The 19292-nt window shown below is 33.9% G+C and overlaps 1 protein-coding gene across 1 annotated transcript in view; it reads left to right on the forward strand.

The window, feature by feature from the left end:
- CFAP47 (cilia and flagella associated protein 47) overlaps window positions 1-19292 on the forward strand; it is a 359639-nt gene that overhangs the window by 49663 nt on the left and 290684 nt on the right. The window contains exons 19-21 of the mRNA XM_032474648.1: window positions 2046-2123; window positions 5104-5248; window positions 9271-9365. Coding sequence (XP_032330539.1) covers window positions 2046-2123; window positions 5104-5248; window positions 9271-9365 — 318 coding nt within the window. The remainder of the gene's footprint in view (window positions 1-2045; window positions 2124-5103; window positions 5249-9270; window positions 9366-19292) is intronic.

Here is a 19292-nt window from a genome sequence, read left to right on the forward strand (position 1 = left end):
CAGGTCCTTATAAACAATGTTAGGAAGTCTAAATTTCATCTTAAGAGCTAGGAGTTTTAAGCATGGAGATTTCACAATCAGATTTACTTTTTCAGACATCACTTTGGACATAGAGCAGTGTTAAACTGGGGCTAGTGCAGTTACTAGTCTGGTGAAGATGTCCAGACAAGAGTTGATGGTGTTCTCTTTTAGGAAGTAGGATTCTAGACAAATTCTAGTCAAATTTAAGAGATGAATACTTAAAGCTTGATAATTGAAAAGAGGTCACATACAAATAAAAGAGGTAAGTCAAGAGTGAGACAGGTAGTGGCAACATTCAGTTAGAAGGAGATTAGAGGATGAGTAGCAGATTTTGGAGGGCAATCATGAGTTTGAGGCAATTTTTGGATCTCCATATAGAGATGTCTAGTAAAGAGGCCATCACATATACATATATATGTGTGTGTGTATACGTGTGTGTGTGTGTGTGTGTGTGTGTGTATATATATATATATATATATATATGTATGTCTGAAGGCTAAGGATTAATCCTAGAGATGGTAGAGATCATTTCTGTTACCCCTGTAATGACCAAGATGAGTGTAAGTGGATCAAATAGATTGGTGAGAATAATAAACTTTGGAAGAAGTTGAATAATAAGGGAGAAAATGAAGACATGTGAATTGGAGATGATCTGGAAAACATCACAGACTTCGAAGTCCCTATAATGTGTGACCTCCCAGAAAATGAGTAAGAAAGCAGAGATGAGAGAGGGTTGTGAGACAGATGGATGGGTGAATGTATGATTTCAGAGGCTGTGCATTTGTGAAGGGTGATTCTGTCCAGGGTATTACTTAAGTCTCCAGAGATAAAAGGCCAAGGGAGCAATGAGCAAGGGTAGTGAGTTACGACAGCCAGGAATCTTCAGTGACTGATGAACATTGAGAGGTGAATAAAAGGTAGCCATGAGGGACTGAAGCACATATCAATTTGTAATTCTTCTGAATCGTTAAATTATGCGTCCTATTTTAGTCAAGTATTTTGTTTATGTACTATATATTCTGTATAAAATATAGAAATATTACAGTATTATGAATTTAGCAGTTTGGATACTAAGCCTGTCTAGATGGCCCATCGCTTTCCCCAATAATTCTGAAAATATGGTATCATGTGGTGTCTTTGCCTTTAAACAATGTCGCTGATTCTGTCCAGAGAGTGAAATACACTCATATTTATTTCTTAGATATACTATACATTTAGATTTGAATTTAGAGGTTGACTCCTTCCTATTTTTATACAGGCAGGGCTTTCAGGGAATATTATTTTTGTGCTTCTGAGATTTTGACTAGACAGTCATATGTTCAGATAACCTACAGTTCTTATTGCAGGAATTATACAACTAAATTCCTCTTTCACTGTCTTAATTTTCTTGGAAGAGGTTCAGTGTTCAGACAGTCGTTCAAGTGTAGCCACTTCTGCTTTCAAGTTTTGTGACCTCAAGAAAGAGATGAAATACTTGGCCTCTCTAAGTCTCAATTTTCCTCCTTTGAAAATTAGGGTATTAATAGAATACTGAGAATTAAATAAGAAATAATGTATTTAGAACTATACTTGGCCCATATACTCTGCAATTTTTAGCTGCTCTCATTAGAATTATGCTTGTTGTGGATATTAGCATCTTTCTGTGGGAAGAAGTATGTTTGCTTTCAGTTTCTTGTTTGGTTTAATTTTGAGTAATCCATTGGAATTAGGCAAATAGAAAAAGATCGCTCAGAGTTTGAGGCAGTAATACTGAGTCAAATGGGTCGAACTCCTCACTCAGATTTACAAGCTGTTGGCTAGTCCCATTTGTGGTGGAGGTTTTTAGGAGTTGAACATTTGCTCCTCTTAGGAATATCAATTCTGTACCACAACAAATGGTATGACAGCTACTCAAATAAACGTGATATTTATAATATGTTATAATTACTTAAATTATAAAATGTATAAATGCCAGGTAGTACTTCAGCAATATACGATTATATTTTGGTGTGGTTTCCACAGAGTTTTGTATTTCTCCTAAATAGGTTGCTATTCGCCATGGAAATGACATAGACCTTAGGATTGGGGGGTCTGTTGAGATTGCTGATGTCGAAATCAGTCCGGTGAGTATGTTACCTGTTTGTATAATCAATTTGTGAGTGTGGTGATTTTTATTTCTATGTCTCTATTCAGCCCATTTATGTTTAAAAAATTTGATTATGTGGTAGGTTGACACATAAGAATTAATATATATATAATGTAAATGTAAGTGATGAAGCAGAATATTAAATGAAGGTTTAAGAATTCACCACTGAAATGAAGTATTGTAACAGTACCAGTACTGTTAAATCATGTCTAGGCTTCATCATGGTTCCACCCCTCTTAAGAGAAAACCACTTTCCTGAATTTTGTGATTATTTCCCCTTTACTTTTCCTAATTGGGTTACTGCATTTCTGAATTCCTTAACCATTCCTCATTTAGTGTAGTAGATTTATTTTTGAGCTTATAACAAAGATAAATTGAATTTGATGGATTAGTTTTAATTGAATATTCTGTTTTTAAACTTCATCTTGGTTATGTGTAGCTGTGTTTTATTCAGTGTCACTGCTGCTTAATAGTCCACTACGTAGACATACTGTGGTTTGTAGACTCTTTCCATTGTCCATCCAATTAAGTGTGTGTGGTTTTCTTTGGTGTTACAAACACTATAGCTATGAACATTCATATACATATCTTCTGAGGTACTTATGCAAGAGTTTCTTTAGGAGTGCAGTTGCTGAGATAAAGAATATGTACATACTTGACTTCACAGGGTAATTTCCATATTTTCTTCTCAAGTTTTCATTGATCCACATTCCATTGCTCTGTAAGTTGTATTGTAAGACTTAATGTATGCCAGTCTATTGAGTATAAAATGATACCTCACTGTGGTCTCGATTTGCATTTTCTGAACTATAACCAAATTTATTTTTTGAATTATTGTTCTGTACCCTGAAAAAATTTTGTTCCACAATTGATAGAGTCCACACACACAAGCTTTTTATTTGTTTGTTTCTGGCTAGGCTTTCAGAGTTATATCTGGTCTTATCTACTCCCCAAAACTTTCCCTGATTTTTCAAAACAGGCCCATATTGCCCTCCCTTGTGACATTTATAAGATGTTACAAATATCTTAAACTCTGGGAACATCTCCATTATAGCCATTGTCATATTATTTTCAAGTTATCTACACTTTTGTTTTTCTCTCCCAGTAGTACCCCAGCATCTAGTACCATTCTGGTCCTGAACTAAATTGAATAGAAATTGATGAGGCTGCTGATTGCCTCAGGTAGGGCCTCACTATTAGTCTATACTTCAGTGACAACACCACACTTCTAGGCTTTAAGTTATAATTTTCTAACCTTTCTTTTATTTAGTGTTGAAAGGGTGGTAAGTCTAGATAGACTGACAGATACTAAGCTAGGTTGTCTAAAACAATGTTGATTCCTGGAGATTAAACCCTGTGGTATCCAGAATGCCTTTTTTTCCATTGCTATGGTGTCCCTCCTTGAACAATGTTAGACAAATATTGGGACTTTTACTACTGCATTTCCTAGCCCTAAAGGCACTTGTGGCAGGCTTTGCTTGTTGTAGTACAACTGAATAATTTATAGGGCTTTACATTTATATATATTTATCAATATTCCCTAATTATGTTGGATTTTAAACATAACTGCCTTGTTTCCTTTAAAAAAAAGTTCTAGTATTACCAGATATTGTTAGAGATATATCTAGTAACTATATGGCATAGGCTATTTGTCTTAATGACAATTAGGATATTTTATCCAAATGAGCCCATGGAAAAGGCCAGAATGGGATAAAAGGAGTGATATTTTGCATGTAGAAAGCATCAAACTTTTACTACCTATTTTGGATTTTAAAAATTTCACCTGTAGAACTGGGGTGATATTTTAAGTGAAACAAAGAGTAGATAGTTGATATTAATGCAGTATTTTTCTGAACATGAAGGTACTGTTGCTTCTTTTCCTTTTAATGTTATATATAATTCTTTTACTAAGGAACGTAGGTTATATATAGTAACTCTACCAGAAGAGGAATCCTAGAGCTTTGTGGTGTAGGCCCACAGGATCCACTCAATAAACAATTTTTACATATTTAAGCTTGACATCAGATAGGTGCCAGGGTTGCAAAAATGAATGACACTTAAGGTCCACTAGGCCAGACAGATATGTAAGCAGATAAATGGACTTTGTGATGTCACATTGTACGTAAATATAAGAAACAGAAGTAGGCCTGAGCATAGTGTAATTAATTGCGGTTTGCCCAACTGGCTTTTGGAGGATGCGTAATATTTTATCAGGCAATTACAAGTTAGAAAACAGCCTAACTCACAGGAGAGTCACCTTGATAAAGATACAGAAGGGAGAAGGGTCAAGTGTTGGTAGGAAATTAGTCATACAGCTTGCTGAAGTATGAAGGTGTAGAGTGAGAATGGAGCTAGGTGAAGCTGGAATGTGAGGCATGGGAAGGTAATGGTAAAATTTCTTAGCCCTGCTAACGAACTAGACGTTGTGCAGATGAAAAAGAATCATCAAGTGTTAACACAGGAAACAATGTGGACAGATTTTCACTTCATTTAATTGTGACTTAATTGTGGAGAAGAGAATTGGAGAAAGTCAAAATCTGGAAATGAAAAGTGATGAGTTAGTACTTTTATATAATTAGAGTAAAGAGGTGAAGGAGGAGGTAGAATTAATGGGATTTGGTAACTGATTACTTATGGGGGGTAGAGGGAGGAAGGAAAATGTAACTAGTTTTATAGAGTACTGTAGTTAATAATGTCCTTGATAAATGTAGTAGTTTATTTTTTATTGAGGTATAATTGACATATAACATTTTGTTAATTTCAGATGTACAATATAGTGATTTGCTATTTGTATGTATTTTGAAATGTTCACCACAGTAAGTTTAGTTCACATCTATCAACATAGTTAGAAAATTTTTTTTTCTTGTGAGTTCTACCCTCCTACAGTATAATTTTGAGTTTACGTTATTTTCATAGACTGTTACTCTAATTATTATTTCTTTTTTTTAATATTTTAGGATGTATTTAACTTCAGTGGCACATATGTTGGCGCTACCCAGATTATTCCATTTTTAGTAAAAAACAAAGGTATAACACGTGCCAGAGTAGAGTTTAATCTAGAAGACTTTGAAGGTTTTTCAGTGCATTTTAAAGACAAATCAGGTATATATGTTATACCATAATATTACTGTAAAAGCAAGACAATTTTAAGTTGTTCTAAGGTGTAATGTTAAACAAATACTATAAGTCAAGAGCAGTTATTCTTAAACATTTTTAATGACTCAGTGCATGTCTTTCTTATATTCTATAACCCATCATGGTTTTATTTCTAGAATTATATCAATATTGATATCAGAATACTTCAGTAATATATGACATATAACTGTGCATATTAGTTGATTTAATATAGTCAGTTAAGTATGTTATATATAAGTATATACTATAAATGAAAGTAAAATTATTAATTGCTAGTTTTAATTGCTCAAGAATTTCAGGTAAATGTCTTTGGAGAGCTCTCTCTATATGTTTACTCATGTATTAGGTATCCTTATGTCAAATTAAGCTTGAAAAGGATATACTTTTATGAGTACATTTCATATGTTTACTCTGGGTTTTGACAGACTTAGGTCTATGGGCCAAATCTGGCCTGATACCTGTTTTTATTGGAGTACAGATACACTCATTTGTTTGTATATTGTTTATGTCTGCTTCCATGCTGTAATGGCAGAGTTGGATAGTTGTGGTAGAAACCATAGGACTTGCAAAGTCTAAAATATTTACTGTCTGGGCCCTTACAGAAAAAGTTTGCCGATCATTGGTTTATTAATTTCTTCTTCAGTACATATTGTTGAATACCAGTTACAGGCCAAATACTAGACTTTGGGTCTGTAAAGATAATAAAACATCTTATATCTTCTCCAAAAGTGAACAGTAAGTTTATCAATCAAGGTCTTGGTAGTGAACAAATGACTTGTTCAGAGCATTTAACTGAGGATAATTTAATGAAGGAGTTATCTATGGACCTAGGAGCCAGATTAAAAGAAACTGACAAGGGCTAGAAGCTGCCACTACCTCTAGGTCTGAAGAGCAAGAGAAGGCCAGATATTATTGGATCCCATGAATGATGATACTGTGAACGAGGCCATCTAATAAAAGCTATAATTGTAAAAAAAAAAAAAATGTAGTCATTGACAGAATTATAGCCAAGGCAGGGAAGACATGGGGGCATAAATACATCCTGCCCTCCAATATCTTGCTGGCATCTCCCTGCAGTTGAACCAAATCAGAGATAGAAAAGCAAAGGGCTTACCTGAATCAGCCTGTAGAGATCAGGACAGAGCAGAGGAGAGAAAGATGGCTATTGGATGTAAGTAACAAATGGAGACCACCTATGATAGTAGAAGAGAGAGACAAAGAATTGGGTTATCACCGTATAGCATGGTGTATACTGTAAGATAAATTTGTACATGGTGCTAAGGGAGCATATATTAGGGAAAACTAACCAAGAATCAGCGATAAAGAAAGATTTCTTGGAGAAGTTGATGCCTAATCTAGATTTTAAAGAATGTAGAGATACAGAGAAGGTGATATGTGAAAGAATTCAAGTAAAGGCCTAGGATTGAGTCAGTATAGTAAGTAGTCTGGAATATCTAGAGCCATAGAGAACAGGACTGGAGGGGTAAATGAGACTTGGGTTACTAAGGATCTTTTCTGGACATTTATCCAAGAGGTTAAGCAACATCATTAAAGGATTAATATCCAGGCAATGGTGTGAGTAGGGTTCCCCTTTACTAATTTTCCTTTTGGAGTACAGTTGAGAATGGGCTGGAGGAAAACGTGGGGGTGGGACGGGCAAAACCAGAGAGGTCAGTGAGCTGTAGTGGCCATTCAGGTGAGAAGTGATGAGAGTCTGAGTTCAGGCACTGGTGCCAAGAATGGGAAGGAGGAGAGGATAAAGGTGCCGATAAATTAAAAATGCTCTGACTTGGGGACCGAGTGGACATGAGTATTAGGGAAGAGGAAGAAGTCTTGAATCGTTTCCAGCTTTTGACTCTAAGAGGTAGGTGATTGGAGGGACAATTCATGATTGCTGGAATGCGGGAGGGGGATCAGGTCTAGGTGAGCATGCTGTTTGAGGAGACTGAAACAGCCCATGAATGATAACCATAGGCAGTTGGAAATACATAAGACCATGATACTCATTTTTTAAAAATTCCGGACATTGAAACTTTAGTTGTTTTAACACTTGACTCTCACTGATTGCCTCATGTGCTTTCATGCACCTTGCTAATGGCTCACGGACTCTTCATGATTATTTTGTAGTTACTCCGCGGAGAGCATTTCTTTCCACAATTCTGCCTTATCCTAGCTCCAGCTTCCCTTCTCAGCCACTGTGTCATCTTTTCAAATGCTGTCCCTACCTCCAAGCCTTTTTCCTCATAACCTCTTCCAGAAAGTGGTCTCGTTCAAGCAGAGATCTTAGCACATCTGTCCTCTGAAAAGCTTTGCTGGTTTCCTGTCACCAGTAGCAGTGGTTCTTAGCAGCAGTCTGCTAACACAGTCTAGGAGGTACAGGTGTTGACCTTAATAATCATTAACAATTTGCAATAAAGTTTATATTTAAGATATCCTGAAAACATATTCTATTGTTATGACTGTCTTAACACGTAAATGTCCTTCTGTGACAAATCAGACTTGGTTTTTCACGTGATGGTTTTAGGACAGAAGGAAGGGGAAATACTGAGATCCATTCAACTATGACTCTGCCTTGTCTTTCCAGTCCCCTCTCTCATTATGGGCTCCATCGGCTGTCTCTGCTACAGCCTAATTGTGTTACATGTGTCCTCCCAGTGGCACTGGGATTCTCTCCTCCTAGGGTAGTTTTTCCTCTTCTGTCCCTGCTGCCTGAGATCTACCCTCTTTTATAAATTGGCTTCAACCTCCTGCACCCTGTGAGTCTTCAGCCCCATTCCCACCCCCTACCTTCAGTCCTATTGGTCGAAATTATGTTTTTACCTTTGCTCCCTTAGAATATTAAGTTTTATTTTAGCACTAACCAAATTCTGCCTTGTTTCAAAAGGAGGTGCATACCTGTTTGTCTCCCTGACTACATTGTAAACTTCATAAAGTCAAGGACTACATTTCCAATTTGTGTTTTCTGCTAGAGTCCTCTGATATAGTTCTGGGCACATTATAGGCACTCAAGAAGTACTTATTGATGCTATCTTGGGTTATTGTATTTCATGAACTATATGTTTATATGTACTTCAAATATATTTACAAGTATCTATTTTTATTATATTTTCTATATTTGAGATCTATATCCATTTCCCACACCACAGTATTTGTATTAATAAACACATAATGGTTCATTTGTTTAATGGTTTTTATATCATTGCAACAAAGTGAAATTCAGTAGGATGAAAAGAGTGAGATTAGTTATTTGAGTTTATTTTTACACAGGGGTGGTTGAAATGATCATTCTTTAGATTAGTCTGAAAACTTGAGGGATAAAAAAGGATTTTTGAAATTGTTTAGATGAGGACAGAGGTTATACTGTAGCTAGCATTTGATCTTTTAGGAACTTCTTTTAGAAGTTTAAGTGGTTATAATTTTTTACTCTGAAGTTTGTACTGTCTGACAATTATTCCTGTATCTCTACCCAGTGCCTTTGTATCTGGAGTGATTCCATTTTGTTGAAAAGTTTCCTCGTATAAAATTGTGTTTATTTTCTTTGTGAATTCCTTAAGGCATCAGAGGAGGTCTGGATCTTCCCTGCTCCATCTTCACTGGAGAGGGAAACTCAACTTTCTTGGACCTAACATTCCATCAGTTATTTGACTTTGACCTTTATACCTTTCCGTATTCATATGAATATACCTGTGATATCCTTGAACTTTGGAGATTTTAAAAAATGGGTTACTGTCCCTGTTCTGCTGATTGAATTTATGTTTGTTCCATTTTTCGATGTCAGTTTTGCCGATAGAATCTTGGCATTAAGAGTGATTCTTTAACCCAGTAACCTTAGGCAGCCCCACACAGATATTTCAGCAACTGCCTCTTGATTGTTATGAATATTCTGTCTGATAAGGTTTCTCAAGGTTTCATCTCCACATTTAACAAAGGTATCATAGATATGTATCTGGCTTTTAAAAAATATATATGTTCTAATTCTTGTCTTACAGGGAAATTCACAGACCCTGCATTTCCTGCCATATATTTTTTGGAGTTAGAGAAAGAGACATCTCTGGAGTGTGGCATGGTTTTTTCTCCCAAAGAAGTAAGTTCAGCTTTCTATTACTCATATTAGTGGAGAGTAGTGGAGTTGAGATATTCCTAACTAAGAAGCTATCAAATATCCCCCAAGCTCTTTTGTAGGGCATCTTTTTCTAACTTGTGAGCATACCTGGATATGCCCTTTAATTCAGTTAAATGATTGCTAGAGGTGTCTGGCTTATGCTTGCCGAGTATCTCAAGAGGTGCAGAGGGCAGACACAAGAAACCCATGGTCTTGTGGTCTCAGTTATGGTCTCTAGAAAATTCAAGATATGACATGTTGTGAAGGAGAGAAAAGTTGAGGCTAACTGAAAAAATTGTTCATATTTGAGCCAACATATGCTTTATACTTAGATTTGAGTGGGATATGCTTGATGCTCTTGGAATCACTACCTGAAATCATCAAAGACATGCTGTGAAGAGGGGTTGCTATGACAGTGGTTTTTTTGTAGTGTCCATTGAGGTTAGTGATTTAAAACACCAACAAAACCAACCAACAAACAAAGAAAAGCAAACTCCTTTCCTGGAGTGTGCTCAGGAGGAAGGGGTACCACTGGCAAAGTTTCAGAGGCAGTCTGATAACGTTTTTGCTTTAGAGGCAACAGAAGTGCCAAGGAGAGACCTTCTCACTGCCCGTGATACAGAAAAGCATTTTGCCGCATCCTCCAAAACTAGAATCACACTGCTACGTGGCAGTGAGAGTAGAAAACTCTTAAGTCAAAACACGTTTTATATTCCAGCATAACTGGCATGATGCCTTGCACCTAATAGGTGTAGAATAGAATGAAATAAGTGGAAGGAATTAATAATACAATAAGTACTGAATGCTAATAAAGTACATCATCAATAATCCACTTTTTATTAAGGTTAGTAGACTACAGAGTTTACTGAGATTGAAATTTTGGTTTAGGAGCAGTAACAGCTGTTATTTACCTTTTAGGAGGAAAAAGTGAAGAAAGTTTAAGGACATGTTCAGATTTAAGAAAATGCTGAAGATTAATTTTGCCTTCTTAGGTGCACTGTATTAATTGGGATGTGTTTTGTGGGTTTTGTGCACATATGGTTCACATGGAATGATATTGTCTATAGAGTTCACTCTTTTGTATATTAAAGTTTTTGACAGGTGTAGTGGATGAGGTACCAAAGGCTACTTTTCTGATATTAAAGAAAATGATAGTTTTGTATCTTATACACAACATCAAGTTGTATTAAGTTGCATTATACAACATTAAGATATATACCATACTATATTTGATTTCTGCAGGTTTGTTGTAAAATAATTAATCATCTACATTCATGAACCATTGACATTTAGATAGATACTGTTTAGAAAGGTTATCCAGAGGAGAGAGCATCTTAGCTTTTTTCTTAAAATCATCTTATGAATAATTCCCTTTGGCCTAATTTAGGCTATCAGATAATATCAGAATATAAGTATTATTTAGATTTTCCTTTTATCTTTTCAACAAAGGATTTTGAAGTGCATGAAATATTGTCAAGGTATGAAAATTATTTGTTGAATAATACAATCTGTGATTTGTCTTTCTCATTCAGACAAAAGCATAATTAACAAGTTATTTGAAGAGATTCAGAGGATGTTTATCTTTTTAATTTTTACAGTATTTTAATGTCTTTCAAAGCGTACTCAAGTCACATATCCTGTTTGTGAGTTTTCTCAGCATCAGCTTACATTTTAATCTTGCATATCAATGATATTCTCCTGATAATTAAAATCTGTTGTCGGAATTAAATAGGAAGATTAGCAGAGCAGAGAGAAAAAATAATATAAATCCTAATACATAACAGTGACTTCTTACTATATTTTGAGGTATCTTTGTTTTTACTCCTCCTGCTATCTCTATGCCTTTATTTCTACATCTATAATTGTAATGAAATGATACTTTTTGAACTATGTTTTTAACCTGCATTTTTCACTGTGTATCAATTAAAATGTTATGAATTCCTTTTTGTGTCATTAAGTATTCTAAATGCAATTTAATTTTTTTACAGATGATATATTACATTATTTTATGACTATATTCTGTCATAGTTACTAAACTAATCCTTGTAACCAATCCCGCACTTAAGATTTTTTCCCCTTTTTTTGTTGTCTAAATGATACTGTAAGAAACATCCTTGTAGATAACTGTTTGCTTTCACGTTATATGTTTTCATTTTACCTTCCTAGAAGTAGAATGATTGGGTCAAACACATATTTTAGGCTGTTGATACGTGTTGTCAAATTGCTCTTCAGAAAGGTTACACCAGTTGTATTATCTACCAGTAACAGGGTAAAATGTTACTCACTGTCTTCTTTGTTCAACTATAGCTGTGTATGTACATATGTATAATGTTCTGCCAGTCTAATAGGTGAAAGGTCAATTTTAAATTGCATTTAAAATTCTTTGAGTCGTCTTGCATAACAAACAACCGTATAGCAGTAATGATGTATTTACCATTTGGCCTGGTTGGTACTATTAAAATTCTTTTAACTCTCTGGTAGGGTAACTTGCTTCTGTTCTTTTCTTTTAAAAATATTATTGGCCATTTTTCTGTTGTATTCTTCTCGATGAACTTTGGGAATCATTTTCTCAAATTTATAACCCAAAGTACTATGGTAATTTTGATTTATATTGCCTTAAATTAATACAAAATTTGGAGAGAAGTGATTTCTGTATAAAGTTCAGCTTCATATTCAGAAATGAGATATGCCTTTTATTTTATTTTATGCTACTCAGCAAATTTTTGAAATATTGCAAAGTGATTTTTCTATGTTGCTTTGTACAGTGTAAATGATTGGGTTTTATGTATTGTTATGGTTTTATATTTTGAAAATAATGTTGATGAGGTATAAAACTGTTTAAACATAGATTACTTTATCCTGCTTTCGAAGATTTTTTTCAGGAATACTGTAATAGACTACAAATATTATTGTTTGTCTCTTCCATTTTAATAATGATAATTTTTACCTATTTTTTCTTATATTACATTGTTTAGAATTTCTCAAATATGGTAAAATTATTTTTCCTGCCTTATCTTATTTCCTGTGGAGCAGTATGTTTTAAGCCTATGTTGGGAAATATCTGTCTAACACTAATTTAACACAAATTTTAATCCAAAATAAATGTAGACTTTTTTTCATCTAGTCAGCTATTTATATGTCATCAATCATATTGTTATTCAAAGGAAGAAAACAATTTCATGTATAGTTCAACATTATATTTGTAGCATTAGTATTTTTTTGGTACACATTATCTGTTCAGTGGATGAATGAACATGCAGTGACTAAACCGGCACATTCATTTCTGAGAACTTGTTCTGTTATTTCTTTTGGATACTTGGAATTGATGAGGAAAGGTTATGTGCATTTTAATTATTGGTACATATATCCACATTGCCACCACAAGGCTTGTATCAATTTATGTTTCCATCAATAATCATCATTCAGCAAATGTTTATTGGATACCTACTAGGTATCTTGCATTATTCTTGACCTTGGGATTATAGTAGAAAGCTACATCGCAGTGTGGTAGGCTGTCTTTTCTTCCCAACTTCACACTGGGTATTATTATTTGTCAATATGAAAGACACACGTGAAAAAAATCCACTGTATCTATTTTTCTTTTGTCGCTTGTGCTTTTTGGTGTCATATTTGGGAAGCTATTACCTGACCCAAGTCATGAGATTTCTATGTTTGCTTCTAAGAGTTTTATAGTATTAGCTTTTACATTTAGGTCTGTGATCCATTTTGAAATATTTTTGTGTATGGTGTGATATGAGAGTCAAATTTCATTCTTTTGCCTGTGGTATCCATTTGTTCCAGGACCATTTACTGAAAATACTTGACCCCATTGAATTGCCTTCACACTCTTGTCTAAAATCAAAGAAATATAAGATTTTATCTCTGGATATTCAGTTCTGTTCCATTGTTCTGTATGTCTGTCCTTATTCCGGTAACACAAGGTCTCAATTATAATAGCTTTGTAGTTTTTTTAATTGGAAAATGTGATGCACCAGTTTTGTTCTCCTTCAGTAGTATTTTTGGCTAATTTGTGTCCCATGCATTTCCATATGAATTTTAGGGCCACCTTGTCAATTACTGCAAAAAAATCTAGCTGGGATTTTGATACAGATTATGAAGAGTCTATAGATCAATTTGGGGAGTAGTGTCATCTTAACAATATTAAATCTTCTAATCCATGAACATAGCATGTCTTTCCATTTATTTAGGTCTTCTTTAATTTCTTTCAACAATTTTTTTAAACATTTTTTATTGTTTCAACGTTTTGTAGTTTTCAGTGTACAAATTTCCTATTTCATTTATTTCTAAGTAATTATTTTTGTGCTATTTGTAAATGGAATTGTTTTCTTAATTTTATTTTCAAATTATTCATGTCACATATATAGAAAAGCAGTTGATTTTAAACATTGATACAATATTCTGCAACCATATTGAACTTATTCATTAGTTCTTATGGGTTTTAGTAGATTCCTTAAAATTTCCTATATGCAAGAACATACCGTCTATAAACAAAATTTTACTTCTCCCTTTCCAATCTGGATGCCTTTTGCTTTTTTTTAACTGCCTAATTTCTGGAATCTCCAGTACAATGTTCAATAGAAGTGGTAAGAGCAAACAGCTTTATCTTGTTCCTGATCTTGGGAAGAAAGCATACATTTTTTACCTTTATATATGATGTTAGCAATGTTACTTAAAAATTTTTTGTCAATTCCCTTTATCAGGTTGAAAAGGTTTTCTGCCTTTCCTAGTTTGTTGAGTATTTTGATTATGAAATAATTTTGGACTTTGTCAAAAAAATTTTTTGCATCAAGTTTGGTGATCACATGATTATGCTCTTTATTCTAATAATACAGTGCATTATATGGATTGAATTTTACAGCCTAATCAGCATTACATTCCTGGGATAAATCTCCCTTGATCATAGAGTATAATCCTTTTATGTATTTCTGGATTCAGTTTCTTAGTGTTTTCTTGAAGAGTTTTACATCAATATTCATAAAGAATATTGGTCTCTAGTTTTCTTTCCTTTAGCTGTCTGTCTGGTTTTGGTATCAGGATAATATTGGCTGCTTAGAATGAGTTGAGAAGTATTCTCTCTTCTATTTTTGAAAGAATTTGTGAAGGATTGTATTAATTCTTCTTTAAATTTAGTGATATAGTTCACCATTGAAGTCATGTGATCCTCAGCTTTTCCTTGTTATATTTCTTGTAAATTACTAATTCAGCCTCTTTGCTTTTCTAAGTTACCAATTTGATGTATTTTCTTTGTCATATTTTTTCTAAATTCAGTCTATTTGCTGGTCCTCAGCTTTTTGTCGTATTTTTCCTAAAATTCATTCTATTAGAGCCATTCAAATTTTATATTTATTTTAAAAATTATAATAACAATCGTTTAATTGATAATTACATAATACTTAGGGTTTATAAAGTACCCTAATATCTAGTGTCACTTAATTTCCATATAAATCCAATAAGACAAGCATTGAGACCTTAGGTTTTTCTCCTTTTTCCAATTATAGAAGCTGATGCACAGTGAGGTTTAGGGGCTTGTCAAGGCTAGCTGCTGATGAGCTGTACAGCTTAGACTATAAATGTTATGTCCTCAGCCTGCTGACCTGTCATGATACCATGTTAGGCATCCAAACATGATGAAGATAGCATGTATGGCCACAACATTTTCACATCCATTCTTCAAGCTTATTACTTTTCTCTGAGTCATTAGCATTGAGAATCTTGAATTTCATTAAGTTGCCATCATCAAAATGTCAATGAGCATTTTTAATAGTCCCCTTGCAGTTCCATTTTCCATATCCATAGGAAGAAATTTGCAGTCACAATTTGTTTCTTCTGGGATTAAGTTTAGTTAAGGGACAATTACCAGATGCTTAAGCCTTGAATTATTATCTACAAGGATATCTGTAGAAACTAGTAAAATAAAAATCCATAATACAATGCACAGAAGGGAGAGAAATTGATAGAAATTGTCATTACTTTTTAGAATATTGGGAAATACCTGGAATTAAATAGATACAAATCTGAACAAGACAACTCAGTCAAATTCATATAATTGGAAGTGGCAAGATTATATTACTTGATACAGAGTTTCTGCCATCCAGATTCTTAAACATGAATAGTATTTCTGTGTCAAGTCAAATCACAGGCAGCCTTCTTGGTTTTCAATCTTTGCATAGATTCCTCTTAGTAAAATTTTATAACATCCACAACAAGAGGGGAGTTCCTCTTCTCATTACTCAGTTCTTTCTTTGTCAGTATTGCCTCTTAGATTTTATATAGATTTCATGAGTTTCCTCAGTCTTATGCCCTGCTTTGGATGGAGCCCATTTAATGTTGGTTTAATTTCCTGTTACTCATTCTCATAGGACCTGATGTTCCTTTAGTATTTATATTTTCCCTCTTGGGAACTTTCTGTTTTGCTAGAATTAGCTTCCCTTGAGAAAACTAAGGCCAGTAGTTCTTCCCTACTCCCCTGCCCCCGCTCCCCTACCTTCATCTATATTTTAATAGTTTTATCTACACTTTTTCCTGGCAAGTTTCCGTGTTTCTTTTTTATTGAGATATAATTGACATAAAATATGCATTTGTTTTAGGTGTGGAACATGATTTGATATATGTATATACTGTGAAATAAATACCACAATGTATTTAGTTAACAGCCATCATCACATATAATTACATTTTTTTTTTTTTCTTGTGATGAGCTCTTGTAAGATCTACTCTCTTAGCAACTTTCAGGTGTAAAATACAGTAGTTAACTAGAGTTACCATGCTGTATATTACATCCTCAGGACTTATTTATCTTATAACTGGAAGTTGGTACTTTTGACCACCTTCACCCATGGGTGAAGGTGATCAAATTTTCTATTTATTTATTTATTATCCAAGTTATCTAATTTGCTGGCATACAGTTATTCATGGTGTTCTCTTACTATTTTTATTTCACTAAGCTATGTAAAAATGTTCCCTCTTTCGTTTCTGATTTTATTAAACTAAATTATCTCTCTTTTCACCTTAGCCTATCTGAAGGTTTGTCCATTTTGTTGATAGTTTTAAGATTCAGCTTTTGGTTGATTTTCTGTATTGTTTTTGATTCTTTACTGTATTCATTTCCACTGTATCTTCTTTTATGTACTTCCTTCTGCTTTCTTTGAGTTTAGTTTACTTTTCTTATTTTTTTTAAGGTGGAAGGTTAGGGTAATGATTTGAGATTTTCCTTAATTTGTTATATAGGTTTTACACCTATACATTTCCCTTTAAGCATTGTTTTACCCACATCCCAAAAGTTTTGATATGTTGTGTTTTCCATTCATCAAATGTTTTGCAATTTCTCATGTAATTTCTTCTTTGATCCATTAGTTATTTAGGATGTTACTTAATTTCCACATATTTGTGAATTTACCAAATTTCCTTCTGTTTTTGATTTCTAATGTAATTCTGTTACAATTAGAGAATATTCTTTGTTTTATTTAAATAAGTTTAAAGGTATTGAAGTTTGTTTTATGACACTACGTTGTTGTATGTTAGCTGTGTTGAGGTAAATCTAAAAGAAATAACTAAGAGTTGAAAATGATTGCATCTGGGTTTTTGTGTATGTTTGTCTGTGTGTGAATACACAATAGTGGAGGGAAGGGAATGCTGATTTTCAAAATAAACTTTGTAAGATGATTTTTGTTTAATTTCCTTAAGTAATCACTCTTATAATTTTGATAAAAACAGAAACTCAAAATAATCCTTTTGTGACAAGTTAGTATTTTGAAACATTGTTATGTCATGCTCTTACCCAGTGCTTACATCTGTATCTTTCTCATGCACAGAGGTAGACACACACGCACACACACACACACTCTTTAATAGGGAAAATAAATAATTTTAAGCAGTAATTTAATCTATAGGTTCTTAAATATGCTGAGATCAACTTACATCTTTTCTTAATAAGTCTATTTTGTGATTTTATATTTTTATACAATAGAAGAATTTACTATGCTTTTAATACAATCCTTTATCCACAAAATAATTTAGGTTAAGAGTCACTAAAAATTGGAAAAAATATATAATCCAATTTAAATCCATTATATGACTTTTTGGGAGGATACATATGCAATTTGATATTTTTATTTTTGAGTCCAATATACTATTGAACACTTTCAACAATTAAAAACTTGTAAATCTGTTTCTCACTATTTAGGCTGTGCGTCTTCTAGGGTTCTACAAATTGATCATAAAATTAAAATTAATTGTGTATATATATATTTATAGTTCTCTGGAGTGCCACACATTGCTTAAGATTTTTAATTTAAACCACCACATTTCTTTGGTGGTTTAAAGGGCGATTTACTTAGTATATTGGAGTGTAACTCATTTCAACAATGAGAAGAACATAAAAAACCCTGTGGAGACAGCATACCCTCTGAGATTTTTGCTCATTAAATCTGTGCCAGTGAGATAGTTGATGATCTGGTTGCCAAGCATTTCAGATGTCCTCCACTATATTGATAGCTGCTTGTAAGTTATCTGTCTTAGCCTGTGTGTGTGTGTGTGTGTGTGTGTGTGTACATGTAAATAGCCAGTGGGTGCTCTCTTGGTTGACCTATGTCACAGGAAAATCTGAAATCAGCAATAAAGGACTTGATTTATTTCTAGTTGTAACCCTTCCTTTCCTACATTGCACCAATTTAGGTACAATCAAAAGTGCTGGTGGACAATGGCAATTGTATTTGGCATCCTTGACTGGACTCGTTTGTTTACACTAAGTCATCAAACCCTCCTTTTATTGTGGGCCACTCACATATCTTCTGGACCAGTGAATAGAGTTGTACTTCCTTATATGGTAGACACTAGCCATATGTGGGTATTTAAATTAAACCTGAAGTTAATTAAAATTAACATTTTATTTCCTCACTCAAAATACCCACATTTCAAGCTCTCAGTATCCACATAGGACTCTTGGATAGTGCCGAGCATTTCCCATCACAGAAAGTTACATTTGACAGTGCTAGTTTAGATCTTTCCCTATTTTTACCCTTAATTTTCCTGCTGTCCTGGCCCAGGCCCTGCCCTGTGGCCCAGGCTAGTCAATCTGCTCTCATCTCTGCTGCTCTGTGTTTGTCCTAAAGCTCTTGAAAATGAGGGAAAATTGTTCACTATTGTATTTTTTTCTATCAACTTTTTGCCTGCCCTTTAAAGATACGCAACCTTTGGGGAGACATTTCACAGTGGTGATTCTGGATTTACAATTATTCTTACAGGAAGCTAAGAATGGTCCTTCAGGGATTAAAAGAGAGAAAATTTGAATGACACTTGCCCCTTTTCTATTCATAAGCATTTTTGTCTACCAACACTGGCCAGGGAGAACTGAAATCTTTTCTTCTTCCGAATATCATTTTTTAACTGGAGGTATTCCTCTGTTTGAATGACATCTAGGAAAGTTCATAGAATGGCACACATCACAAAACTTTAAAAGTTTTCCCTCTTCATTAGTTACCTCAGTGGTTTTGCAAAGATACTCATTTTCTTGATTGTCTGGATGTATCACTGAGTTTCTATGTAAAAAATGTGTTGTAGCCTTGTAGTTTTGTTAAGGGGATGAGACGTACATGGGTGAGGAAATCATGAAACCTCTCAAGTTTGCATTCTCTTGGGAACCCACATCCATCCATCACAATCAGATGAGGTGCTGCTTTGGGAAACGTACTTTTAGATATTATTTGACTTTAAAATACACCCATATTATATTTTAAAAAACCCAAAGATTAGGACAGTAACCTAAAAATATATACTGTTAAAATACATGGATGAGAAAGTATTGATTTCTATAAATACTCAAAATAAGTTTAAAAAAAAAGACACCGGAAGAGGAAAAATAGAAATAAGACAAGATATAATTAGTTACTG

This window comes from Camelus ferus, chromosome X, assembly GCF_009834535.1.
Source record: "Camelus ferus isolate YT-003-E chromosome X, BCGSAC_Cfer_1.0, whole genome shotgun sequence".
Classification (NCBI taxonomy): domain Eukaryota; kingdom Metazoa; phylum Chordata; class Mammalia; order Artiodactyla; family Camelidae; genus Camelus; species Camelus ferus.